We start from the raw sequence: 27,897 nt of genomic DNA on the forward strand, positions 1-27,897 counted from the left end.
CAGATGCATGCTGTATTTCTGCTACTACAGATGCATGCTGAAGTTCTGCTACTACAGTTTCTCTCCATGGACCCTCAAAGATCTATATAGAGCAGGTATTATTCGGGTTATATTTATTATTTGGGTTTTATACAGAGCAGATATTAATTGAGTTATTTTTAATATTTGGGTTTTATACAGAGCAGGTACTATTTGAGTTATATTTTTATTATTTGGGTTTTATACAGAGCAGGTACCATTTGAGTTATATTTTTATTATTTGGGTTTTATACAGAGCAGGTATTAATTGAGTTATTTTTAATATTTGGGTTTTATACAGAGCAGGTACTATTTGAGTTATATTTTTATTATTTGGGTTTTATATAGAGCAGGTATTAATTGAGTTATTTTTAATATTTGGGTTTTATACAGAGCAGGTACTATTTGAGTTATATTTTTATTATTTGGGTTTTATACAGAGCAGGTACTATTTGAGTTATATTTTTAATATTTGGGTTTTATACAGAGCAGGTACTATTTGAGTTATATTTTTATTATTTGGGTTTTATACAGAGCAGGTATTATTCGGGATCATTCTTAGCACTGCAGTGTCACTGACGTGGTGTTAGTGTGTGTTGCACTGATATGAGGGGATCAGACATAGCAGAGCTGCTGATGTTTTCAATCACCTCAGGTGTCACGGCTGGAGTGGAAATACAGCGTCAACCAAAAGCATCCAGCCAACAGCGTCCCGCGGCCAGCATCCCGCCACCACCAATAAAGGACTACAGGACGACCAAAACAAAGTGTGTAGCCAGAGATAAAACTACTGTCTGCAACAATGTATGTGTGTACACACACACACACACACACACACACACACATATAGAGTCCCCGCTTAACAACGGGGTTAGAGACTGAAAAGTCGAAAAGCAGTTTTTCTCGTTAAGCATGACCCTAGATTTTGATCGTAAATATAGAAAAAAAACGAACAACGTGCGTACAGCGTGAGAAAGAGCGATCGCGTTGTCGAAATGGGCTGCGGTGGAGGCTGCACAACACTCCACTGCTGCCACTGCTCCTCCGCCCACCGCGCAAAATAAAAAAACTCCGTAACTCCGGTCTGTCGTTAACCAGACCCAACGATAAGCGGGGACACACTGTGTGTATATATATGTATGGAATTCATCCCCTATAACAGCTTCCGCTCTTGTAAAAGCTTTCTACAAGATTTTGGAGTGTGTCTATAGGATTTTCTTGCCCATTCATCCAGAAGAGCTTTGTGAGGTTGGAGAAAAGGGCCTGGCTCGCAATCCCCATTCTAGTTCCTCCCAAAGGTGTGTGATGGGGTGGAGGTCAGGGCTCTGTGCAGGTCATTAATGCTCCTCCACCCCAAACTCACCCAGCCGTGGCTTCATGGGTCTTGCCTTGTGCTCTGGGGCACCGTCCCGCTGGAGCAGAAAAGGACCTTCCACAAAGTTGGACGCATACTGGCATCCAAAACGTCTTGCTGAAGCACTAAGATTTCCCTTCACTGGAACTAAGTGGCCTAGGCCAACCCCTGAAAAAACATCCCCAAAGAATATCCGTCTTCCACCAAACTTTACAGATGGCACGATGCAGGCAGGCAGGAAATGGCATTTCCCAAACCCAGACCTGTCCATCAGGCTACCGCATAGAAAAAAACGTGATTCGCTCCATGCGGTTCCACAAATCACTCCACATGCTTGCACAGCTCCAGCGGGGACGCGCGCCACTCCCTCCCAATGCCCGGCAGCGTAGGCTGTTCAGCTGCGGACGTCCTTGCCAGGAAGGAGCCCGTGTTGGTGCCGGTGTTGATGCCACGGGTGGTTTGGATCTCCGTGGTTATTGAGTCATCAGAGCATTAGCCACCTTACGCACCTCATCACTTGGTGACCCAACTCTGAAACTTTACGGGCTCTGCCAACTCTTGGCCGACTTGTTCTGGATCCTAAATGCTTCCACGTTTTAATAAATGCAGTAAAAAATTTCATAAACCGAGTTCTGCATGAGCATGTACAGCTGTCGATGGACCCATGTCCAAAATGTTCTGTTTCTCTGCAAATATTTTTATCTCTAACTTTCTCATCTGCAATCTATGTATCATCTTAAACTTTATGTTTTAGGCATTTATAATTAGAGAAGCACATCTTAAGGTTTAGAAGTAATAACCCAATCATGCTGGTGACCCACCTTACATCACCATCACCACAGTTCTACGTGCTTTATCTGTGTTTGAGTCAATATCCATAACCAGCGACTTGATACTCGGTATGGAATGAAGCCCAAGCTATTTGAAAGCTGCAAGAAAAGCATTAAATTCAGTAGTGGAGCACAGAAGTGTGGGCAAGGCAAGACACGACATACAGCAAAAAGACAAATAAAACCCCCCACCAATCAGACGCTGCCGATTGAGGTAAGCACAAAGCACTTTCGAGTGAGGACAGAAAAATTAGCAACATTCACAAAAACACTAACAAAATCACCAAGCCCTATAATTCACACTTGGACAACAAAATTACGAAATAACACCTCCCATCACCTCTCATGCTGTTGCAACTACAGAATGGAATTATGCAACAATTACGAGCAATTTCTGGACGGATGGTAAAACAGCTAAATGATTGGTGAGTTAGCATAACGGTAATGGTGCTGAGAGAGTCTCGAGCGGAGATGGAGGCCACGGTGGTGTCACGGTGCTGGTGTTCGAGCTGGATGCAGCCACTCCACTCAGCTTAACATCTGATGATGCCATCTGAAGCGCCCGTGATCACACGGGCTATTGGGTAGAAAACGCGTGATAGCTGTGACATAATGGACAGCCCAGGAAACAAAGGTACTCCAGCGTTTGACTGTAGGTGCTAGCAATATATCAAGGTCACGAGTTCGATACCTAGGGCACACATGAGCGGTCTCTCTCACTCACACACACACACACACACACACACACACACACACACACACACACACACACACACACACACACACACACACTCTGCTAAATGTGAGTGAGGTCATTGTGGACCAGCCACTTTATAGACTCCCAGCTTCTGGTGGTTACAGACTGTAGCTTACGGGTTTACAGACTGTAGGTTGCAGTTTTACAGACTGTAGTCAACTGTAATTTAGAAGGAACAACGAAAAAGACGGAAAACAGACAGAACTCAAATGACCGCAGCATCATCTGCCTTCACAGCCTCCAGCTGCTATAACTACAGCTGTAACTATAAATACGAGTTCTTTTACGGAGGTTCCTTTTCTTCAATATGATAACCACAGATGTTTATAATCATTTTATTTGTTTACTGTCACGTAAACATTCCTTGACCACGTCGTGGTTTCCTGTCAGAACGGCGTGATCAGCGTCGCGGGTCTTAGCTCAGGGTTAGTGTCATGCGAAGGTTGGTGTATAATTGGCACGAGGTTCTGAAAGCTGCAGTCCCGCGGCCATTGTACCCGTCTGAATGTCTGAGAGCTCATCCACAATCGCACACAAAGAGAAGACAAGATTGAAAGACACAGAGACAACGCTGATAAAACGTTCTGAGCCCCAGCACGCAGATCCATGGAGGAGAAAGCTATGACTTAGAATGTAAAATACACATGATGGGCCAGCAAAGGCAGAAGCAGATTATGGCACTAGCAGCATAACACAAACCACCTGAAAGGCCAGGTAAGTGTCTACGTTTGTGTGTGCGCGTGTGTGTGTGTGTGTTTGTGTGTGTGTGAGAAAGCTGAAAGAGCCCTAGACTTTGCTGCCGATCAAAGCCCTCTACCTCACGCCCAACTACGAATCCTCAGCAGGGCCAGTTTTCAAAGGAAACTGCAGTGCAGTTAAATGGCTTTTTAAATTCACTTCTTCTGAATTTCTTCAGGCAATCTTATGATTTTGGCATGACATGTCTTGCTCGGAGATGATGAAATAATATGGAAAAGTATGATCGTTGCTGAATGTGTCAGTTGCGTATTCGAGAACGAAGGTAAAAAGCATTTAACACTGAACATAGCAGTACTGACATGCGAGTGTGGAAAAATGAATATGAATATGCTTTTCTTGAGTTGCCTTCCAACACACGACTCAATCTGACTGCCATTCGCAGCCAACCTGCCAGCTCACTCTTACAAGAAATCAATCCAAATTCCTGTGATGATGACAATTAGCATGTTAAAGCTGTAGTCAATAGGACTGAGAGGAGAACGGGCTAGAATATTCAAATGAGTACAACCACGAGGCCCCTCCTCTTCCCTCGTTGCTGCACTCCAGCCCCGCCTCCACAAGGACTCTGTACTTGTGAAATGTCAACAATACGGGCCAACAAACAAGCAAAAATAAATCTTGTACACATGAAAAATAATCTACAGCAATAGCTACACGATAAAAGGACTAGCACACATTTTTCAGTGCTTAGATGTTTGTTTGATACCAAAAACTGTCAGGAATAGTGCTAATTAAGCAGTAACCCACTTAGGAGAACATTTATAAATATCAGCAGAAACACCAAACCAATACATCTTGGCTTTGTGGTTAAGTTTGTTTTTGCGAACACAAACACACACACACACACACACACACACACACACACACACACACACACACACACACACAAGATGCTGAGGAGCCATCTCAGGACACACACGAGTGATCAGCTTAGACTGCTCTTACTCTAGCTAAAACCATCCACCACACCAGAGAAGCATTAACCGACTCTGGCGCGTGATCACGCAGCTGCCAGTTTGGACCTTAGCTTCACATTTCTCCGCCCCGCTATTAATTCTGGCCCGCCCTAGCGACTGCTTTTACTTCGCGCTCTAATAAATATAAGCCGCAAGAGCTGGGAGCAATAGGTTATGGGAGCGAGTGTTTATTTTGCAGCTGAATGTCGTGGCGAGCCATGTAGTGTTACATGAATAGAGTATGAAGAGAAAGGAGGAAATACACTTCGCAAATACACAATTAAACGTAACGTTCATTCATCTATTATTAAACATAATTAAACCTATTGTTTATTGGATGAAATGTAATTGAAAATGCAGTGCATTGCTCCACACCCTTCAATAAGCCTACCCAGAATACCCTGGGAGGATAACGACCAGGATTATTGTAAATACATTTACACAAAATAGGCTGACGGATTACTTCTGGTGAACGGTCTTAACTAGCACCGCAACTGCACACTTCACGAAGACAGGAAGTACTGCAGTGTTTTCAAAACTAGCTTCACACATCTCACAATTATTTTTACAGAGGCGAAATGAGTGCTCTACCAGTCTCGGAATAAAACATAAAACATGTCTGTACATTTCAGCTCGAATGCATGTGGAATTAGGGATGTCAAAATCCCAGTAACGAGTTAATGTGACTGGTGCTGGGTCACTGGGACGCGTTTCATCATACGTCTGTATCAGCTCAAACCATTTACATTAACTTCAAAATAACCAATTTAGTGCCGACCTAAAGTCTGGCAACCTAAAAACACAGTTTACTTTTCAAATATCACTCCTGTACTGAAGGAATGAAACGAACACAATATGATTAAAGGAGGCCGTATAAATAGCACCTGTAATGAAACTGATTGTGTATTCTTATGTCATGAATATTAATGACAACTGACAACTCTCAGGCAGCAGATTTAGTAGTTCTGTCTTTTACAAGAAAATTATATGTATGGAATACATATAGCATGGTGCTAATCTACTGATTGACTACACCGTCTGCATTTTAATTCGTGTGTAAATATGACAAACTATGATAACTCGTACAGCAAGCTGAGAGACCCGATTGCTCCAAATTGGTATGTTGTGTATGGTATATATTAATTATGCAGAACAGTGCATGGTCTACAAGAAATTCTTGGTGAGCAACAATTTGAATAAAATCTTTGATTTAGAGCCCTAATGAATTAATTATTAATATGACATACGTTGAGAGTGATCGTCTTCAAGATATTTAGAACTTCAAAGTTAATCTGATTATTTCTCTACAAATCATTATAATTTGTTTTAACTGAGAAGAGTAATTACTGAAACTTGGACTCTACCTCTTCATACTAAACATAAATGAATAATCCTCTGTGTAAATGAAACTGTGTGGCCACTGCAATTTTAAAACAACATAATTGTTCGTAAATCACCTGCAAACGGGAAAATAATTGCAGGAGAAAATAAGTGTATCTTCTTCTTCCTGTGGAAGAACCATTAGACCCTTTTAATGGTACACTTAGTGAGTCACGCCCACTGGGCTGAAAGTGATGGAGCAATAACACACCCCCACACCCCCCCCCCACCCCCCACTCCCATAATAACTTTCTGCCAAGCTATTCACTGGTCACGACAATCAGCTGACAATTAATCAGCAGGATAAATTAAACCTGCAGTCCAGTTTTTAGATTGAATGCAGATCAAGAAACAGACAGAGGTGTTGCGAAAGAAGGAGAGACAAAAGAAAGGCGAGAAAGAAAAGAAGGAAAATAAGAAAGACCAGAGTGTAAGTGTGAACATGCTGGCCGCAGGTGCGTCAGACGTAGTCGTGCGGTCCTCGTGCGTCACGACAACCCAGCACGACTTGTATTCATGCCCGTCCTGCGCAAGTGTGAAGTTTAATGGCCGCACGGGGACGCGAGTCAGGCGTGAGGGAGAGAGGGAGGAGAGAGGAGATGAAACGGAGGAGGGAGGGAGGCGTGAGAGACAGCAGTGGGTGTTGGGTAGGGAGTGTTGGGTAGGGAGTGTTGAGTGGGGTCTAGAACAGTGAGATAAGGGTGAAGATAATGATAATAATAAAGAGATAATGCAGGAAGAATGAAAGCAACAGGGTATTGAGGAGAGAACGGTAATACTGCTCTGTGCTTTACGCAGTAGCTTGGTTTGATTGTATTTAAGCGAAAGGGTTGGATGATATATCGCATGTTGACGATTATCGTGGTAATGTCTTCTGAGGTACCGATATCCCAGGAGGATGCAATTACAGTCTGACCTTTGTTTATTGTGAGCTGTGTGCATCCTGACCAATATGTGGTTGCATTATCTCAATGTGGTACATTTTGGCATGTTGTGCAGTTCCTATAAGAAAGAAAATGTAAGAGGTTTCTGTTTTTCATAGTTGTCTATGATAAGTAATGCCAATCTACATCAAGATCACAAAATAAAATATCATTTACCTAGAAACAAATATGAACACTTTAATTCTTCCCTTTCTCAGCAGTCTATTACTGCTAAATGTAAATTCTCTCATTGGTGATGAATGAACATCAAGTACTAAGTGAATCTGTGACTAAGTGAATTTCTTTTCAGTTTAAATCCTTAATTAAGGCATCATGTGAACATGGTGGTGTGAGCAGTACTCAAGACACCTGTGGCTACCTTTAGTCCATCAATGACGGATCCCGTTTCACAAAAGCACATGAAATGAAATTACTACAATGATGCCAGTATTGCTGAGATCTGTTATTACCAATACCAATAGAGCCCTTTAGTGGTGATGTCAGCCTAATACCAACGGCTCAACTACAGCTCGAGAAAAATGAAATTATGGAAAGGATGAAAAAAAGGAGGGGGGTGAAAGAAGAATGAGAAAAGGAAAGACAGAAAGAAAGAAGAAAGATTTAAAGAAAAATACTATAACGATGCCTTACAGGTCCTTTTGTGAAAGCCCTGGTAGACAGCAGCTGTGGCCCATATGTCTGCAGTAGCAGTAAGAGTGGAGTGCAGTTAAGCTCTGCAGGACAATTCAATACAAGTGTGTGTGCCCCAGAGAGCTTAGGAAAACACATCAGGTTCATATCCATCCTGTGTACAACACTAACCTGCCCATTGTACACATGCATAAACACACACACACGCACACACACACCCGCAACCAAAGCTACAGTCGCACACCCACCCACAGATATGGTGTAATAAAACTAACTGAATGCTGTAGCCCTTGTGGGCTTCCAGTTGTGGGAGGAGATGAGGTGTTAGGCTGTTGTCCATCAGCAATAAGGCAATAAGGGCTTTGGGTGCGCAGCCTGTGCTGAGACAGGAACGGCCTCCAGGTGGCGCCACTCCCTTGGGCCATATGTGAGGAAGTGCCCAGGAGAGGGTTCTGCACCACAGCTCAGTCTCGGATCAGTGGGGGACAAACAAGTAAACATATCCAGCCTGCTTTATATGTGTGCGAGGCCTGCAAAAATATTCACGAAGTGTCCCATTTGTGTGCCGAGTGTGTGTATAAATGACCGAGGCTCTGAGAGTGTGTGTGGTAGAAAGCCCCAAGCTCACAGGTGTGTATAAGTGTGCGTTAAGGAAGGAGACAGAATGAGACGTGAGTCACAGACAGTGCGTGCAGCTGTCCTCGCGGTTACTTTCATCCACGCCCTCCTCTGGGAGGAGGAGGAGGAGGAGGAGGAAGAGGTAATTCTTCAGGACCACCTGAATCGGTCGCTTCAGGGGAGGTTCAGGGAAGGATATGGCGGGAGGGCTATGGAATGTTAATGAGCCGTGAGCGAGAGGCATGGTGGGAATGGGGAGGGCACCTGTGTCGATCCTGGACCTAACCCGAGCGAGGTCGATGTGGCGAGGGGGGCGCACGGGTGCCGCGAGCTTCCGGGGGTCAGGTCTCCAGCGCTCCGAGAGCTTAGTGACTTTAGAGAGAGGGGCAAAGATTCCTGGAGGGAGTGAGAGACAGACAGAGAGAGAGAGAAATAGAGAGATAGAGAGAAACACTTTCAGTATTAAAATACTCAGTGCAGTCTTAAACTGGGGAAGAGCTTTACTAATTACTGTGACTTAATATACCGCAGGCAAAATATGCATTTCAATTACTGTCAGCTGTTCAACCTGCCATTTTACTGGTCTGCTGAGAGTCGGATTTGTGGCAATTAACTATTTTCACATAAACATACTTATACGAGTCTCCTTTAACAAAGATAAGGTGTCCAGTCCACTGTGTCCAGACATAAGGTGGTGAGATGTGTCCTGTCCACTGTGTCCTGACATAAGGTGGCGAGATGTGTCCAGTCCACTGTGTCCAGACATAAGGTGGTGAGATGTGTCCTGTACCATGGTTCATTGGGCAGCTGAAGTACTGGACACCTGCTACTGATCCATCATTCTTCCCGTCTGGGTGTTGAAGCTCCACACCGGCCCACAGACCCCCAGCGAACTCTGTGCTGCCACAGAAACGCAGTGTGCCCACCTGAACACACACACACACACACACACACACACACACACACACACACACACCCCCCAGTATTTAAGAGAGCAGTTACAGACAGCACCACTCTGTAATTTGCGGATGCCTTGCAGGGGCCACAACCATCAGGCAGTTCATCAAATACTCCAGCACACAGAGGGAAGGTCAGCAGGGAAGAGTCTGTCCCGCAGGCGTCAGGTCGTCGCGGGGTAACGCCCGCTCAATAGACCTGTTCCAGGCTTCTTTTTTTTTATCATGCTGCATCCTCTGGAGAGCAGTGAAAAGTGATTACGGTCTTTATTCCAAATGCAGTCGGCGACGAGCTACGTATGTGGCGATGAACACGAGTGCCGGTGGCGTGGGCATCGAGGGAGCGGAGATTAGCACATCGCCTTTTGCAAACAGTCAAACGAGCTCCGATAAAAATAACGTTACGTATAAAACACAGATCAAAGGGAACGGGCGGCACAGAGGCATCCGGCAGTAATGGAGTTTTGATTTGACAATATCCTCGCCACTCAGTAGCCACTCACTTGGCGGGAATTTGTTAATGGCTTATTCGCGTGTGTGTGTGTGTTTTTGCGGGTAGTCCAACACTTAAAGATGCTATAACAGACAAAGCCATTCAACTATCCAGGCCGCTCCCTGGACGGTCAGCTCATTACAGCCTGCCACAGGGCCCGTGACTCCACAGTGGTAATGACACGAGGGATGTGGTTTTCCGTTAAAAGATGGCAGTCCAGCAGGTACAAGGTGGCTCATAACAAGCCATCTGTGCCACATGGGCCCTCCTTAAATCCTCCACAGCTACCTGGAAACACCATCCAAATGTTTCCAAAAATGCCAGACTCGACTGGAAACACGACGACATCCCAATCAGCACTGGCAGCACAGGTGTCAGACACCTCACCTGTCTGGAACGCGTCCCTCTCTTTCCCTCTCCGCCCTCCCTCTCTCTGTCTCTCACTCTCTCTCTTCATCTCCATCACTCTCTCTCTGTCGCTCTCCCTCCCCCACAGATACTCTTTCCCATAATATGCTCCGTCAGCTGATGGCTAGCGTAAGAAACAACAAACCAAATGTTATTACAGGACACTTTTGCATATTGCTTAATGTGCCCAGAACTATACGTCTCTTAAATGCGTCTTCAAACATTCGAAACAACAGCAGTGATGACAATAATGAAAAAGACACTATGCTGACAGGTCACTGAACGTTAGAAACCAAGGCCTAAAAGCACATCAGCCAATAATCTTTCACTTTACTTCCTGGTTCCAGTTCCTATAGCAACTGAATAGTGTTGAGGCTCTGAACACAGTAGTGCGTCTCTCAGCCAGAGCTGAAGGCAAACACAGGGTCATTTTCTCTTCAAACACCATATGAGAGGTGCATTAACAAGGTCAAGAACAGTTTGGCAGTGGCTTCTGTACTCCCCAGCAGGGCAGGAATTATTTACTTATTTATTTTTTTTAACTTATACTTGTGTTCTGTACACACCTAAATGTAACAAAAAAAAAACACAGGACAAATATACCATTAAATATAAAATATCTGAAATTTAGAACATTTGGCATGGTAACATTAAGCCATTTAAACTCCACAAGTGGTTATTGGTTGGTTAAAATAAAACATCCAATTAGAAAAGAAAGAAGATTAGAGCTGATTGAAGCGTGCTACAATCATATAAATTCACTCCCCTTTCTACCTAGACCCCCACAGACCCTATCCTGACTCCATGACCCAGGGGCCACTAACCAGACCCACATCCTGCTAACCAGACCCAACCTCTCCTGCTAGCACTCCCCATCATTAGTGTGTCAAAAATACCCCTGACGTTCAGCAGAAGGGCTACATGTAGCCTAGCATCATGTCATGCTAATCTCTAGTCAGTTCATTAAAAGTAAACACTGGTGAACTGTGAATGAAGAACAAGGGAATCGTGCTCGCTAAGTTCATCTGAAGTATGCTAGCTAGCTAAATATTTCTCCAACAGTGGTGGCAAGAAACTTCTGCGAATCAGTTAACACAGGTGTGAATCCAGTTATCTTCCAAAACATGAGCACAGTTCAATTACTACCAATTTCTACTAACCAGTAAGAAACGATTTTTTATTATGAGGCCACTGTGTATTATTTAGCTATTATTAGCTAACTAGTAGTTTATTAGTATTATTTAGCTAATATTCACTGTTAATTGTCCTGGAGTCTATTTAATTATTGAATTGAATTTTTGCAAAACTATAGTAGCCTAATAAACAATACTGTTGTTTTACAAGCATACAGATGTTTATGATATCGGATTGTCACATTCATTGTGTCATTCTTATTCAACATGCTCGACTGGCCAAGAAAAATTAGGGAACAGTTAAACTATGAAAGATCAAGAATAATGTCTTTCTTTAACAGTTAGGCCTACTGACATGTTACATTTAGTCACATGTAGTTTAAATTAATCAAGCAGCATACTTTAATGCCAAAGAGAAGGCCATTCTAGTAACTGTAAAAACCTGGATTCAGAAAACTAATTACAACTACTGCGGCCCCACACAGTGGTACAGTACGACAGGAAGCAAATAAAATGAGTTTTTCTTCTTAAACACACTGTGCTGTTTGTTTGGTTGGTTTTTACCATACCGTGATAATATCCCAAACTATGATCAAAGGCAGAGTAATTACTTACTTTTAGCAGATACCTGATCATAATCTCGCATATTCCCTAATTAACAATTGTTCAACATACAAAACAAAAACTGGAAACAAAACACCCAAAAAATAAATAAATAACTGCACCTTCTGGCCGGCGATGACGACTCTGTCCCCGACACGGAGGCCCATGGCAGCGAGTTGCGTGCGGGCCGTGTTCTCCAGGGCGGTCAGGGCCCGTGGGGGCAGCGGCGGGAGCGGCGGGGCGGGGCCGGGCAGGGCCCCTCGCAGCAGGGCCCTCAGTTCCTTGGCCTGGGCGGCAGCGTCCGCCAGCTCCAGGGGCATGTCCAGGGGCTCGGGCACCACGTCCACGGGGCACTGCCCTTTATCGTTCTGCCCAGAAGGAGGGATGGCGTGAAAGAACCACGTGAACATGGATGGGAAGAAATGTTTGATAAGCAAGCTAACTTTTCTCAGGCTACGTCACCGATGTTAAGTGTCTCACCTGAGGTGAACAGGGAGGTTTCTCGCGCTGCGAGCACTCCTCTGTAGTATTCATATTCAGGACATTCACCTGCAGTTAACCTGAAATCTACCTCCAACGCTGTACGGCGCTGTGCCAAACTGGCCGCGTGCGTCAGCCGAACGCAGGGCCGGCCGCGCTCGGTCGCAATGCCCCACCTACCCCTTCACCGCGTCCCGCTCGGATCTGCCTCCAGGTGGTCGGCGTGACCGGCAGTAATGTGTCGCGCTTGACATTAACTGGGTAACAAGATGAAGGCCGGCCTGCCGTGAGAGCCCTCAAGCTGAGGCGAAAAAGCTACATTTGCTCAGCGCAGTTCACGAGGCCAATCCGGACAGCCCCGCCCCCAAACTGGACCAGGAGGCGGAGAGCAGTCAGGCAGAGGTGGGGCGTAACCACGGCGAGGGCTGTCTGGAGTGGCTCCTCTCCTCAGGGGAGATGAAAGAGGCTTTGTGCACTCGTTTCCTTCAGGAGGACGCTCTATACGTCAGCCTTAAGAGCTCCTGGTGGAGCATTTACACAAATAGCAGATCCTGCTTTCACACAGACCCTTTTCACAAAGCTGCAAACTGCAAGGGAGTGTATACACACACATTCACACACATACACACACACACACACACACACACACAAAATAAAGCAAACAGCAAAGCAGCACATACTTTATGCACTTTGAGCACTGTAATTTGTCTGAAATACAGCGAATAATTTTTAGATGTCAGAGACCACGGTCATCAGCTGAACCGGCCCTTTTATAAATGGTAGAAAAGTAGAAAGTGTTTGGTTTGCCTAACAGGCACCCCGTGACCTGAAATGCAGACTAACAATGACCTTCTGACATGCACTCACGGTCCAAGCAAACTGTTCATAAAGGCAACCGCTATAACCAGAACCTTGACATAAATTTTTCTACTTAACTGTAAAGGGAGCATAGAGATATAAGCGTACATTTAGTAGATTTTGTGACAGACCTACACATAACTGAGCACACCTGTAAAATCAGATGACCACCTAAAAATGGCACCCACATACACGCGCACACAAACGCAGACACACACATTCATCATTCCCTCTGCTCGCTGTGAAAACATCAGCATTTGCCAGTTGGCAAGCCAAGGCTGTTTGCTGGTGGGATCCGAGACTCAGCAGATGAGGTCCAGCTCTACGTTCAGAAAGACCAGGCTTTGAAAGTAAATTACTACCGACATTCATTGTTATCAAGTAATTGAATAATGTCAGATCGCAAATCTAATGCCACAAACATTACGGTTTTATTCAACCTGTGTGAGTGTTGTGGACAGAGAATGCATGCCGAATTTTCTCCTTCCTATTCAGACACTGACATTTAGTTATCTCCTACTAATATGTAGTTAGAATGGTTATAGCTATTGACTGGATTTTTGCTTCACATTGCAGCTGAGAATGAACCAAAACAGGGTCATCACGCTGCACCATATCACCAGCCAACAGTTAATCCACGCCCGAGTGTGTCTGTTTAACACTGTAATACTGCCCCCAAGTGGTATCATTTAGCAGTCTGAGAAAGGGGGGGAAAAAACAACATAATGTAACAGAACACTTAAACACACTCCCATGTTCATATACAATCTTCTTATGACCTTATTCTTATATTCTAACATTTCCAGCACATGTGTAACGGTTAAGGGTCCATTAAGTTGCTGTGATTCAATCTCAGTATGTTACTGGGTGAATGTCATGTCAAGTCTAGACTTGACATACTTAGACATGACATACCTAGACTAGACTACGACACAAGTGAAACTTCCCCGGACGGATTTTGGTGGATGTTTGTAGAAAGATACAGAGACAACGATGCATCATCAGAAACATGATACAGGGCAAACACTAACCTACAGCTCATGCAAAAATCAGTAATAAAGAGCCGTGTGCGTGTGTGTGTGTGTAAAGGTGTGTGTTAATACTGCAGTTGTTATACTAGGTATCTAAATATGTAATCTGTAATAAATGTGTATTTGCATGAATCTAGTTCACTGGTTGTCGTGTGCTGGTGCTTGGACACAGAAAATGAGTTTGCGTTCCTCAACTAAATGTTAATCCCAAGCTTTGAGCTCAGTAATGTGTGCAGCAGAAGCACAGTGGGCAACACCGGGCTGCAGGACCCAGATCGGCCCGTGTAAGGACCCAGATCGGCCCGTGTAAGGACCCGCGGGACGTACCCTGAACACCGGGCTGCAGGACCCAGATCGGCCCGTGTAAGGACCCAGATCGGCCCGTGTAAGGACCCGCGGGACCTACCCTGAACGTCGGGTTGGCCCCGAGCTCCAGCAGGCAGCGCACGGCCGCGGTGCACAGGTTGGTGGCAGCGATGTGGAGCGCCGTGCCGAAGTCAAAATCGCTGCAGGTGGCATCGACCTCTGAAAGGGGGCAGGACACAGACAGTAGAGCATTCAGCCCAGGCGGCGGGCGTGGGGGGGGGACACCGCAGGGGTGGTGGTGGGGGACCGTGGGGGGGCTCACCTCCCGGCGGGGAAGCCTGCAGGACCACGCGGATCAGGGGCGGGACGTCGAAGTAGGCGGCGTAGTGCAGGGCACTCATGTTCGTCCAGCGGCTACGGAGCGACGGATCGGCACCCAGGGCCAACAACTTACGGGCAAAACTTGCAGCTTCCGTAGCATCACCTGCATAGAGGACACACACACACACACACACACACATACAGAGAGAGAGAGACAGAGAGAGAGAGAGAGAGAGAGAGAGAGAGAGATTTAATTAAGAGAGCCCAGGCTACACCAACAGAACACACACAGGGAGGGGGGCCGTACGCCACACACCGATGCCAGGGGCTCCTGCCTTGCAGCTGTAATGTAGTAAGCTCATGTCGGTAAGCCCATCTCTGTCATTGACACCGCAGCCTCTCTTCAGAATCTAGAGAATGAAGCACACAAACACACAGCAGTCTAATATTACACGTCCCACCTGGGAAGAGGCTTTAAAGTGTACACACACTCACACACTCACACACTCACACACACTCACACACTCACACACACACACACACACACACACACACACACACACACACTCACACACACACTCACACACACACTCACACACACACTCACACACACACACACACACACACACACACTCACACACACACTCACACACACACTCACACACACACACACACACACACTCACACACACACACTCACTCACACACACTCACTCACACACACACACTCACACACACACACACACACACACACACACACACACACACACACACACACACACACACACACACACACACACACACACACACTCACACACACACACTCACACACACACACTCACACACACACACACACACACACACTCACACACACACCGGGTGGTGTGTCCCTCAGCCGTCGGGAGGTCGGTGCCGAACACTCACCTCACTGCCGATGACACCGATGTTCTTCTGCACCTGCGGCACCCACTGCCTGAGCACGGCGAACAGCTCCGGCACCGTGGTGCGCGGGTCGAACAGAACCTCCCTGCAGCGCGGGTCACCGGGGTCGAAGAAGGAGAAATCTGCAACAGGAGTCGACCACATTAGCTCAGAGTCAACCTAGCTGGACACCAGGACCTAGCTGGACACCAGCTGGACCCCAGCTGGACACTCTGAGCATCCTCAGAGTCCAAAGGTGCTTCAGAGCTCAAGGCAACTGCTACTGTTGATGACTTGCAAGTTTGCACGAGTTATAAAAAATCAATTTGCCTAAGTTATATCGAATCATAATCGACTGTGCAGAGCCCAGGGCAGCGTGTTGATCTGTATTCAGTGAGACGCCTCATTTGAATGGAGTTAAACTGAATTATGTGATTGAATAAAGAAGGTCTTTAAGGGAAAAAAAATGATGAAGTGTTACTGACAAGCGGGAAATTAGAGATAAATTTCAGTGACCTTGTCAGCGAATCCTTTTTACTCTCGCACGAGCAGCACTTCCCTAAATTATTTCGCAACAAATGCAAAATAGATCAGCAAACAGTTCATTCAAACAGGATGTTTAAAAGCTACTCCCAGCCTGCACATCTTCAGGAACCAAAACATAATGGCTGTAGTGGGCTGATGGCCAAAGAGACAACAGCATGCAATCAAAGAAGTGTTCCGCATTCATTCACATCTCTTCTAAATGAACATTAGACCTTGATCACACCGATATTGCTTTAGTAAACGAATCCATTCTGTCTTTCTGTTGGAACCATTGCTCATTGGACACATGAGTGATTTCAGTAAACACTCTGGGCTGTGCCACGCCCCCGCACTCTGCTCTAGCCCAATGGGATCGTTGCTTGGCGTGCTCAGCATTTCAAGATCGTTTCTCGGAGGGTATCGAGAAGTTATTTCAAACGTCCACAACGCAGCCTCCTGCCCCACGGCTTTCCTGCCCTTACCGGAGTCGCCGGGCATCGGGGCGGACGCCACCTGGTGAATGACTGTTGGAGCGGCACCGTGGCGGGGAGCTCCAGACCTGTCCAGGACTGCGTCTCCGTCACAGCTGTCCCCCGGAACGTCCTCTTTAGTCATGTCCCCCTTCAGTCCTGTACACAGAGTGAGGACATGTGGTTCGGTCTGGAGTTGAACGAGTCCAATACACACACACACACACACACACACACACACACACACACACACACACACACACACACACACACACACACACACACACACACACACACACACACACTTTCTGGTAGCATTGTGTGTCTTATTTTAATCAATCTCCAGAGTAGATGTTTTTTGATACAACAACAAAAAAGAAGTAATACATTTTGATTTGTTGAATGGACCTTTTGAAATGTGTAAATCTAAATATGACTGGTAGACACTGTAGAAATGTTGGATTGGGAATAACTTCATTCACTAAGAATATGTACGAGGAATTTGTCAAGGCGAAATCGGTGCTCAGATAAAAAGGCAATACAAAATGTGCTAATCAGAACAGCACACAAGGACACATACACAGTAGAACAGTGTTCAAATGACATGAAAATACACAGCACCAAAAATTTGAATCAAAGAATTACAACACAAGGAATACACACATCCTGACTGTGCAGTCTAGCTGAACACAGAATGTTCAGTATGGATATGCTGTGTCTCAACATGTCCAGAAATGAGTCGGTTGAGTGATCTTGATCACAGTTCTTCTGTTCTTCAGCACAGAACACAGAAAAACACAGCAAGCTTGTCAGCACGAGTCCGGCTGAAGTCCACGTTATTTGATCTCTTATTTCGTACGGTGCTATTCCTCTTTGCAACGCCATGTTTACATCGACGGGCTGCCAAAAAGGAGGCGGGGCTTACGTTAGTCACTCAGGGCAGTCAGTGACTTGGAACCGGTTCTGGAGGACTGGCGAGATCACCCACGGTCTCAAAACGTGACGCGTCTCCTGTCCTAAAAGTCTTTGTGTGTTTACTCAACACCATTACGTGGAGCCTCCAGGCTGCAATGGAACCTACGCAAGAAACCCCCCCACGACGCACCCAGCCCCAAAACACATGCCTGCCTCCCACTCTCACACCATAATAGTTGTATTCTTAATGCAAACCACGGCCTCCCAGCCTCCCTGCACACACAGCTGCCCTCCACGCCCGTCTCAGCAGTGTCCTGCATTCTTAACATGTTGATCTAAAACACTGCTCAATGAATGCATCCAGTCCAAAACCAGTTAAATTTTTTTTTTTAAAAAAGAAAGAAATATGCCACAAAAGCAAAAACAAATATCTGTAGCATCAGTTTAAGAATATATGTATTTTTAGTTATTTACATTTTAATGACTGATTATGCACAAATGATTTCTCTCTGTTACATTGATGATTCAATTGATTCCATAAAAACCGTATGTGCAGAAGTTTTATTTCAATACAATTTTTTTTTTTTTTAACACATCTCAAACCATCCACTTGTGTATGCTTTTATGGTTTAGACCTCTCGGCAATAAATGTTCAAACGTTCAAATGTAGGTCATCATAAATACTCTGGAGATCAATGACTTTGCAGGGCATAAAAGACGTGGGTCTGTTTTCTGCCACACGCCTCTGTAAAGACTCGAGCCTTCACACATCTCAAGAGAGGAATCACATAAATGTTGAAACTTGTCTTACCACTTACATTATTTCAACAATTATGTCCTATTGTTGAACTAGGCTGCTCAAAAGAACATGTCCCACAGAGCACTGCAGACAATAGTTATTTTAATCAGCACTGTTCTATTGGTTTAAGTCCCACTTGAAAATATGTCCCCCTATTTCCCATAATTAGATCTTGCAGTATAGTTGCCCGATATTCAATGGTCCATAACATATTTCAACACATTAGAAAAAAGGCATTCACATCAAGGCATTAGAAAAAGGAAACAAAATGACACATGTACACGCAGCAGTTCTGAAAACCTGAAACCCTGCGCACCGCTGACTGGGCACGCTGGCAAACGCAAGACGGAGGGCAGCAGGTGCAGCAGTTCCTGCCCTAAGCTGCCCCGCACCACCCCGCACCACCCCGACACTCACCGATGTCACGGAGAACCTCGCCGGGTCTGTGTTCATCCAGGGAGGCAGCCATGACCGGCACAGACGAAGATTCAAACGGAATCAGAGCCGAGTGGACGGACGATACGACTGACCTTCCCGGCCTAGTCCAACAAGCCCTTTGATCAGACACGGTCCAGGAGCTATTTATGGATCGCAGATATGCCATTCCTGACCAAAACAACTTACTAACCAGCCAAACGTCTAACCGACAAGCTTCTGTTCTGAGGCAGGAGCAACGGCAAGAACAAAAATAATCATGTTTCATTTGTTCAGTACCCTTTTCATACCCGAGGCACTTTACAGAAGGAGCGTGCGCAAATATGAAGTAAATATTAGCAACGCACAAACCGCGTCCAGAACAACAAACATAAGACAGGCATGAAAGAGGACCTCTCCCAAAGACTCAATAAAGCAGAGTGGCTTCATTTTCTGTAGACACAGAGACCCAAAGAGAAACATCAGCTCTCAACCCATCATAGAGGGGAAACTCCGAGGCCTCGTACCACACTACGACTACTGGTTGACACTGGTTAGGATTTAGTTCTATTTTAGCATGCTAATGTGGATTTCACAATACATCACTAACTATTTTTGACAGCAGCAGTTTCAGGCATGAATGTTGATTATCTATAAGTGCTAATCATTGAAGGGAGAGGGGTTTTTTTTGTCCAAGCCTCTATAGACACCAAATCTGGACTGACTATGACTAAAGGCTGTACTGCAAGTCACAAAGAAAATATGAGCATAATATTCACAAACTGGTGTGTGATGTAAAACCTTCAAAACAACTCTAGCATATAGCAAACATATACTTAAACTGGACTTTATAGATTTTACAGTTTCTCTCTAACTGTCTGAACAGGTTTTACTGATTTTAATACACAGAGTCAATCACACACATTAGAAATATACTGCAAGAATCAAATTCATGTCCTTGGTTTAAAATCACATATATCAGTCTAGTATCAAGATCATGAACTTTAGGCTTGGACTGCCCATGTCTCCTCAACTTCTGACCGTTCGTGATTAGACTGGTTCTCTTGCCTGTAGACGGGTTGGGGTCATTGGGGTCACTGTGATGATGTTGTGTTCCTTCTCCTATGATGCTGACTATCCGTTATGATTTTAGCCATGAATGATGACTAGGACCATCAAATCCTCCTGCTGGACGTTTTATAGTGACATGTGCCCTTGTGTGTTTGATCTCCTCTTTAATAATCAGAACCTCCAGGCGAAAATTCTCTGTCGTACCTAAGGTGAGCAGGTCAGGAATTTTCCCCACATTTGGTTTATCGCTGTAATAACTGTGGTGCTGTTGGTTCAAAGGCACATAACTCCCCCTCTCTTCAGAGGACTGCCTGTAATTCTCCTCTCTTCAGAGGACTGCCTAGGACTCCCAAGTGAAACACATGTGAGTGGTCAAGTAATCAATTAAGCAGACCAATCCAATCAGACGTCCTTGGGAAAAGATTTGAGCCACATTGATTAAAGGGGAGAGGAAACCAACCAAACCACTGTCGTCCCAATGTGTAATGCACACAGATCAACAAAGCCCAGAGGACAGGAGACATCCGAGAACATCAGTAAGAAGGTGGCAGAGTCTGGGGACAGCTACAAAACCATCTCCAAAAGATTCCAGCTCCATCCATCCACTGAAAGACAAATCATTTACAAATGGAGGGCACTCAGCATCCCTGCAACTCTGCCTAGTGGACAGCAATCAAAACGTACACCAAGAAGCACTAGAAGTATAATAACTCAGGTAAAGGCCAAACCACACATCACCTCCAGAGAGCTGCAGACCTCTCTGGCAGCATCTGGGATAAATATACATGTGTCTACAATCAGGCCAAAAAAATCTATAGACGTGGTATTCATGGGAGGATTGCTAGAAGGAAGTCTCTGCTCTCAAGAATGAACAAAGTTACGGGATTAACTTTGCCAGAGAGCACTTGGACAAACGAGAAGCTTTCTGGAAGTTCATTCTCTGGAATGATGAGTCCAAAATTGAATTATTTAGCCACAATCACAGGTGCCATGTTTGGAGAAGTTAACATTGCAAAAGAGAAGAACCTCCTCCCAACAGTAAAGCATGGTGGTGGAGATGTGAAGGTCTGGGCCTGCTTTTTTGCCTCCAGACATGAACGACTCCATATTATCCAGGGAACCATAAATTCCCAGGCCTATGAATGAATTCTTGACCTGAATCTCCTGCCATCACTCAGAGAGCTGAAGCCGATATTGAAATGGATTATGCAATAAGACAATGGCCCATTTCAACAAAACTACCAAGGAATTACTTAAGAGAAAAAAGATTTGTACTTTGGATTTGTGCAGTCAAAGTCCAGATCATGATCCCATCAAACTCCAGATACACTCCAGATGTCCGTCCAAACTCTCTAATGTGGCGGAGTTCTGCAAGGAGGAGTGGGCAAAACGCCCAAAAAGCCAACATAGTTTGTGGTTACTGAAGACATTTGGTTGCCACAAGATACTAAGAGTTCACATACTTTTGTGATTTTTGAAAAATTTACATTTAGATTTGAATGTCAAGATTATTATTATTTATTTTATTATTAAGAACACAATGACCATGTTTGGGTGGTTCACAAACTTTCAAGCAGCACTGTATGTTAGTCTAGTATGAAGGTCTTGTAGGCAAGGACCGCCCACTCCTCTAATCTCGCCTCTAATCTCAGGAATTATCATTCCCTGCTCCTCTATCCTCGTGCAGTGCTCATGATCACAGGAAGCTGAACCACACCTGCTGAACCACACCTGCTGCCAGCTCTTCACACCTTCTGATCTTTGTGAACACACATACACAGACGCACACTAAAACACTCCCCTATTTTGTTCCCAACAAATTATCTTGCTTTTGTAGTTAATACATTATTTTTCTATCTCTGTGTGTGTGTGTGTGTGTGTGTGTGTGTGTGTGTGTGTGTGTCCTCCTAAAGCTAACTGTGCTCCTACTGGACGAGAGGGGGAGCTTTTACAATAAAATAAAAGGTTAAATTTCAGATGAGCAAGTCTCTCTCTCCAAACATAACAGGATGCTCTTATTATATTTATTCATTTTAGGTTGGTTATGTAGGTATGTTCATCATCATAGTCATTATCAGTAAAAGAGAAAAAATAGACACTGACTAGTTTGGTTTCCTGGTCTGAGATACTTCTGATTTCATGTTCTTATTTAAGCTTTAGCTTATTTACCCCAAAAATGAATGAATGAATAATTTAAAATAATGCTTAGGCTATATATGCCTTATTTAACAAATAGGAAATAACCTTTATTATTGTTTACGTTGTTTTGCTTCTCGTTGGAACTAACTATATATTGCAAAAATGTAATAAGAGCTCTCAACCAATGCATTCAAATGTTAGGAGATGAAGTAAGTGAGAATGGGTGAATAAGTAGGACTGTCCATCAACTACACAGTGAAACTGCAGCAGAGACGTCCGGCTTTCTGTCTCCACCCTCACCGTCAAATACTCCTGCACCTCTTATATCGATACCTGACGTTAGGATGGTTAGTTCGCCTGCCCACAGTTTGCAGGGCCTGATAAACGACGTGCGATGGGCAACACCACACATGTCAACTCTCATAGCTGCTGCACACAGTGTACCACAGCACGGCCGTCGGACAGGAAACGCAGGGACGTCCCATGCTGTCAAACACGTAAGGCGGTGCTGTTTTAAGGGGAGCCGTCTAAACCTTTCATGCACACCTGCAGCATCAGCTAATGTTGCATCAGTTGCCTGAAGTTGCAGAGCATTGCAGCCTAGACAGACTCACAGCTAGGACACTAGCCGGCCAGCTAACGAGTATCACGTCTCAATTACAATCTCAGGATGATAAAAACGGTGCAATTACGGTGAAATACCTGTCTGGTATCCCCAGGAAACCCAGATTTGTTTGGATGGGGGGCAGCAGTGGAAACTTCTCGTTTGTCATGATGAAGCGCCAGGTCTCCGTATTCTGCAGGCGGATGGTCGCGTGCACTTCCGAGATGATGACGAGATGACGCGTCATTTCATTCCGGGCTGCGCGCGGGTGCTGCGCGCGGGTTCGGTTTACGGGACGGTTCTGGCGGTCCATGCGCGCGCGGACCCGACGTTGCGCGTGCACGGTTCTCTTGCATCTTTCATCAGTCGTCAAGCTCGTCAAACTCTTATTCCGAATAATGTGGGGCGCGCGCATCAGCGCGAGCTGGAACCGGCACGCCTCGCGTCTCTGCACAGCACGACTACATGTTGAATTATGGAGACACTATAGTATCTACATTAGTCCATACGGCAGTCTTAGCTCATTTGACCGCAAATATTAGATTCAGTCTTCCTGGTTTAACTGTTGGAAAAACGAATCGTTTGAAAACGGGAACATGTGTGCTTTTTTTCAACAATTAAAAACGAAGTGACAGTTGGCGTCTGCACTAGTTGTGTCAGTTCAGACCACATGAGCTTACTGCATTCAAATCTTAATAATCAATACAATACCTCTCTCTCTCTCTCTCTCTCTCTCTCTCTCTCTAAGAGAAACTTCTGTACTTTTTTGCAATCTTGAATATCTCTTCATCTCTTACTACAGTACATCACAGCTTCCTAGAATCATCTTCAGATGTATTTCTTTCTTTCCACTGCAGTAGTTACATGTTGTTACCAACAAGATATACATCAAATGAGTTGCCTGAACAACTAGACCTAAAGGCTGGAGACGGCATATTGTGTTTCCTCCTGCAGTAGGCTACCTCTCCTCCGTTCCTGAGCTCCTCACCCCCGTCCCCGTAGTGCTTGGGGGACAAATACCATTATTTAATAATATTTTCTAATATTTTAACCACCATGTTTTCCCATACCATTGTTTACAATCCAACTGGTGAATGGTTGTTAAGAATTATGCCTCAGGCTCTTGATCAGACCCAGACCCGGTAGCTTAATTGTTTCACATGCTATACAGAAATAGAAGCCTCTCCTACTTACAGGAGAAAGCAGATAAAATCAAGTTCTGCACCTTACACAGGTGTTAACCATTTACATTGAAGGGGAAAGTGACTCTAAACCACCACTTAGAAGAGACATGAAAGTCCTGGTGAGTGCTATTACACACACATCTCTTTGTTCCTGAGCACATGCAACTGAAAGTATTGTGGAGCACGTGACTCATTTTTTTATTGTTGTCTCAAATAACAACCAGTGGAGCAGCCGGATTTGCCGCAGAAGTTCATTCTCGGTCTGTGAAGTTGAATGTGATGTCTGCTTCTTCTCCTGTGACATGTCACTGTGGAAGTATGCGATTGCTTTAGGCCCTGTCCTGCTGGTCAGTGTTGGGACTAGTGATTACAGTGTGGATAAATGTGAGGCTTGGGCTGATGGAGACGTCCAGATAGGAATACTGAGCTCCTGCTATTGTAAAGTGGAGAATCTGTACGATCGACAACAACCAGAGATGCTCTGTTCAGGGTGAGTTGTTTGCTTTGAATTTAATATGTAGTGTATTGGAAACATTTGAAACATTGTTATAATCTACAATTATTATTGTGTGTGTGTGTGTGTGTGTGTGTGTGTGTGTTCTCTCTCTAGCTTTTGTCTGTCATCTTTTGTTCACATGCTGGCTGTCATTCACACCATTGAAACGATCAATAACAGCAGCTTCCTGCCAGGAGTCCGTCTGGGCTACTACATTTGTGACACATGCAGCGATGCCTCCAAAGCCATTCAGAGCACAGCGCGCATGCTGTCCGAGAACGGCACAGGGCCCGGCCCGTGCGACCTGACCTTGAACCCCAGGGTGAAGGCCATCATCGGTCCCCGCTACTCGGAAGTGGCCCTGAGCGTAGCTCGACTCCTCAGCCTCTACATGGTTCCTCAGGTGAGACTTTTACAAATTATCACGACATCTGCCAGCGTTCGAAGTGTCAATCTACACTTGTTTATATCATAGTATTCTGTGGAAACCTTATCGGATATTCTAGATTAAAACATCTATCTATCTATCTTAAATGATACAGATAAGCTCAACTGCATCTGCAGAAACTCTGAGTGACAGACTGCGTTACCCAGCCTTCCTACGCACGGTGCCCAGTGACATCCACCAGACCAGAGCGCTGGCCGAGCTTATGTCGTACTACGGCTGGGACTGGGTGGGAGTGGTCCACGGGGACGATGACTACGGCCACAGTGCTCTGCATAGCTTCTTGACCGAAGCAGTGAATGAGAACATATGCACCGCCTTCGAAGAATCGGTTCCCCATCTCCTAGATAACCAAAACATTGCCACCAGGATCCAAGAAGTGGCCAACATCATCCAAACGTCAAACACCAACGTCGTGTTGCTCATCTTAAAAGAAGAGCTTGTGAAAAAACTCTTCACAGAGATCCTTAAACGAAATATATCACTTACCTGGATCGCCACCGATAGCTGGTCGATGTCACAAGACATAGCTAAAATGGAGGGAATCAATGAAATAGGAAATATTCTTGGTTTTAGTTTCATTACAGGCCCATTACCTGGCTTTGAAGAATATTTGCAAAAGTTGACTACTCCCCCAGGTGTTACCAACAAATTGATAGAAATGTATCAGAAATTGGATCACAAGGAGGACATCACAGAGGTAGTGGATATTTCCATAGCCTATGGGGACAGACTGGCTGTGCTGACCATTGCTCATGCCCTGAAGAAGCTGTTAGACTGTAACCAAACTACCTGCCCAGGAGAAAAAGACTTTCCACCATGGAAGGTAAGATGTATAGGCCAAGAATGCACAATTCATTGGTAATATATGCTGTAATTTTATTTTAATAAATGTTTAATTATATAGATTATGAATTATTTAATGTTGCTTATTCTCTGTTTTTTTTCAGCTTCTCAAAGAACTGAAAAATATCAACTTTACATTGGATAATCAGACATTCTTTTTTAATACATCAGGAAACTTTGTAAATGGTTATGATTTAATCCACTGGGCCCAAAATGTGGCCAGTGGTCAGAGAGATTTTGTTGTTGTGGGCCACTACAATCTAGACCAAAAACAAGTGACCCTGATGAAAGCGATCAAATGGTATAATTCAGGCAATATGGTGAGTGTTACGCACTTAATCTATCGTATGTGGAAAAACATCATTAGGGTATATCTAGGTTTACATATTTGCTTTTACTATCTAAATAAAATCAGCTCTTTCATCATGTATATTTTTTTTAGAAACCTGTTTCCTTGTGCTCTGAGGAGTGCCTTCCTGGCACAGCCAAACAGCTCTCTAAAACATCGTGTTGCCACAACTGCACAAAATGTTTGGAGGGCACTTATTCAAATGGCACCAGTGAGTACATAGATGATATAATAACTGAGTTAGTGATGCATCTGTATATATGACAGCTTTTCCATTTATCACTATCTGTCCTTATTGCAGATGTTCAGAGATGTCTCCCATGTGAAAACGGCACGTGGTCTTTAATTGGATGGACAAATTGTACAGCAAAGACAGACGTGTACTGGGATTGGCATGGGAAACATGCCACTGTCATTTTGACTTTTGTTCTAGTGGGATTTTTCCTTTTGTTCGTTAATCTGATTATCTACATCGTCTACTGCAAGAGACCCGTCATGAAACAGGCCGGTGGATACATTATGCTTCTCATAATGCTAGGGTTAGCTCTTAGCTTTAGCAGTCTCTTGCTGTTCATGGGCAAACCCAATGACCATACCTGTAGGGCACGGCAAGCCTTTTATGGGTTTGGTTTCTCGCTCACCGTGTCGTGTATTCTAGTGAAAGCCCTGCGTACTTATGTGGCATTCCTCCCCAGACACCGCCAGCACAATGTGAAAAAGTTCTACAAACCTCCAGTTATTATCACCATTGGCACTCTCATTCAGGTCCTAATCTGTATCTTCTGGCTCATCTTTGACTCTCCTTCCATGGAGATTGTGGACTTCCCGAATGTGATGGAGATCAGCTTTCACTGTAAAGAAGGTTCTGGAATAGGCTTCGCCTTCATGCTTTGTTACATCGCTGTTCTTGCGCTGATCTGCTTTGTGCTGGCGCTCAGGGGGAGAAAGGTCCCCCACCGCTTCAATGAGACCGGACACATTATCCTCAGCATGCTAATATACTTGTTTGTGTGGGTTTGTTTCACACCAATATATGTGGCGAAAATCCCAGAGCGATATTCAATTCAGGCCGCAGCCATCTTAGTCTCCTCTTATGGAGTCATATTTTTCCATCTTGTGCCCAAGTGGTACATGGCCCTCTGCAAAAAGAAAGATGAAGTTTCCAAGGAGGCGTATATAGCACAGGCGTGCAGTACGAGAACATCCGTCGACTCCGGCATCTCGCAGTCTTCCATCTTGTCCGTACCTTCAGTGACTGGGATGCACACATCACCTTCACAGAGTACAATGAACTCTGATGATGCAGGTGTGTGTAGCACAGTACATACCACACAGAGCATGAAACAATTCAGGAATTATCAGTCCATCACACGCAGAAGGTATCACCGGAGGTCTATTTAAGGGTCCCCAAAATCCTGCACCTAGGAGTATTAAGATTATAGTACTTTATGAAAACTATTTATGTTGTAAAGTCCTAAACTTTGACATGTGAGGTATAAATGTAATTATGTTTTGTCTATATACTGTGTATATACACAACATTTCTATTTTTATATTTTGTTTTATGTCTTTATACTTGTGCATTTCTAATGTGAACAGGGCTTAGCTGCTTTTATATGTAATCATTGAAATAAAGTTGTACAGAATGCAGAAACACCTTTGTAATGTGAATGAGCTTCTTCACATCCAGTACATAAGCCCTTTGTCCTGTAAATATACGGTTACTTGTAAAACCACTACCTTCATATATCAGTTTCTCCTCTAAGCTTTTTCTCTGTGGTATATCAAGTGATAGAACCACATTGTTCTAAAATTACACATTGTAAATTGTAAATAAAACTTAACTGCTCTTCTGGTAGGAAAATTAGTACACCAAGTATTATAA

At 44.6% G+C, this 27,897-nt stretch overlaps 2 protein-coding genes across 10 annotated transcripts in view; one reads left to right on the forward strand and one right to left on the reverse strand.

The window, feature by feature from the left end:
* LOC143480328 (CAP-Gly domain-containing linker protein 4) overlaps positions 1-22,978 on the reverse strand; it is a 36,102-nt gene extending 13,124 nt beyond the window's left edge. For 2 of the 9 annotated variants that reach the window (XR_013121818.1, XM_076977927.1), the window contains exons 1-9: positions 18,882-19,311; positions 16,763-16,909; positions 15,759-15,898; positions 15,152-15,245; positions 14,837-14,998; positions 14,615-14,733; positions 11,962-12,207; positions 9,037-9,172; positions 8,511-8,642 (exon numbers count right to left, since the gene is read on the reverse strand). Coding sequence is in view for 8 of the 9 variants with exons in the window: in XM_076977927.1 (XP_076834042.1) it covers positions 8,511-8,642; positions 9,037-9,172; positions 11,962-12,207; positions 14,615-14,733; positions 14,837-14,998; positions 15,152-15,245; positions 15,759-15,898; positions 16,763-16,909; positions 18,882-19,167 (1,462 nt within the window). In the remaining variant the exon portion in view is untranslated. Of the gene's footprint in view, positions 1-8,510; positions 8,643-9,036; positions 9,173-11,961; positions 12,208-14,614; positions 14,734-14,836; positions 14,999-15,151; positions 15,246-15,758; positions 15,899-16,762; positions 16,941-17,413; positions 17,659-18,881; positions 19,314-21,224; positions 21,318-22,790 lie in introns of those variants that run through there. The other 7 variants (XM_076977929.1, XM_076977926.1, XM_076977931.1 and 4 more) reach the window with 6 other exon arrangements.
* Positions 22,979-23,997: 1,019 nt separating this feature from the next.
* Positions 23,998-27,657, forward strand: olfcb1 (olfactory receptor C family, b1). Its single transcript, XM_076978991.1, has 6 exons — positions 23,998-24,366; positions 24,487-24,775; positions 24,915-25,643; positions 25,768-25,983; positions 26,106-26,223; positions 26,314-27,657. The coding sequence occupies exons 1-6, from the start codon at positions 24,179-24,181 to the stop codon at positions 27,411-27,413; spliced, it is 2,640 nt and encodes an 879-aa protein (XP_076835106.1). The 5' UTR covers positions 23,998-24,178; the 3' UTR covers positions 27,414-27,657.
* Positions 27,658-27,897: the final 240 nt, after the last annotated feature.

This window comes from Brachyhypopomus gauderio, chromosome 17 (assembly GCF_052324685.1).
Source record: "Brachyhypopomus gauderio isolate BG-103 chromosome 17, BGAUD_0.2, whole genome shotgun sequence".
Taxonomy (NCBI): Eukaryota; Metazoa; Chordata; class Actinopteri; order Gymnotiformes; family Hypopomidae; genus Brachyhypopomus; species Brachyhypopomus gauderio.

Excerpts from the sequence above, each read along its gene's own strand:
- olfcb1 (XM_076978991.1), top strand. The coding sequence starts at position 24,179 with ATGTCACTGTGGAAGTATGCGATTGCTTTAGGCCCTGTCCTGCTGGTC. Across the intron at positions 24,367-24,486 it reads CCAGAGATGCTCTGTTCAGG|CTTTTGTCTGTCATCTTTTG; the intron begins GTGAGTTGTTTG and ends TTCTCTCTCTAG. Across the intron at positions 24,776-24,914 it reads GCCTCTACATGGTTCCTCAG|ATAAGCTCAACTGCATCTGC; the intron begins GTGAGACTTTTA and ends TAAATGATACAG.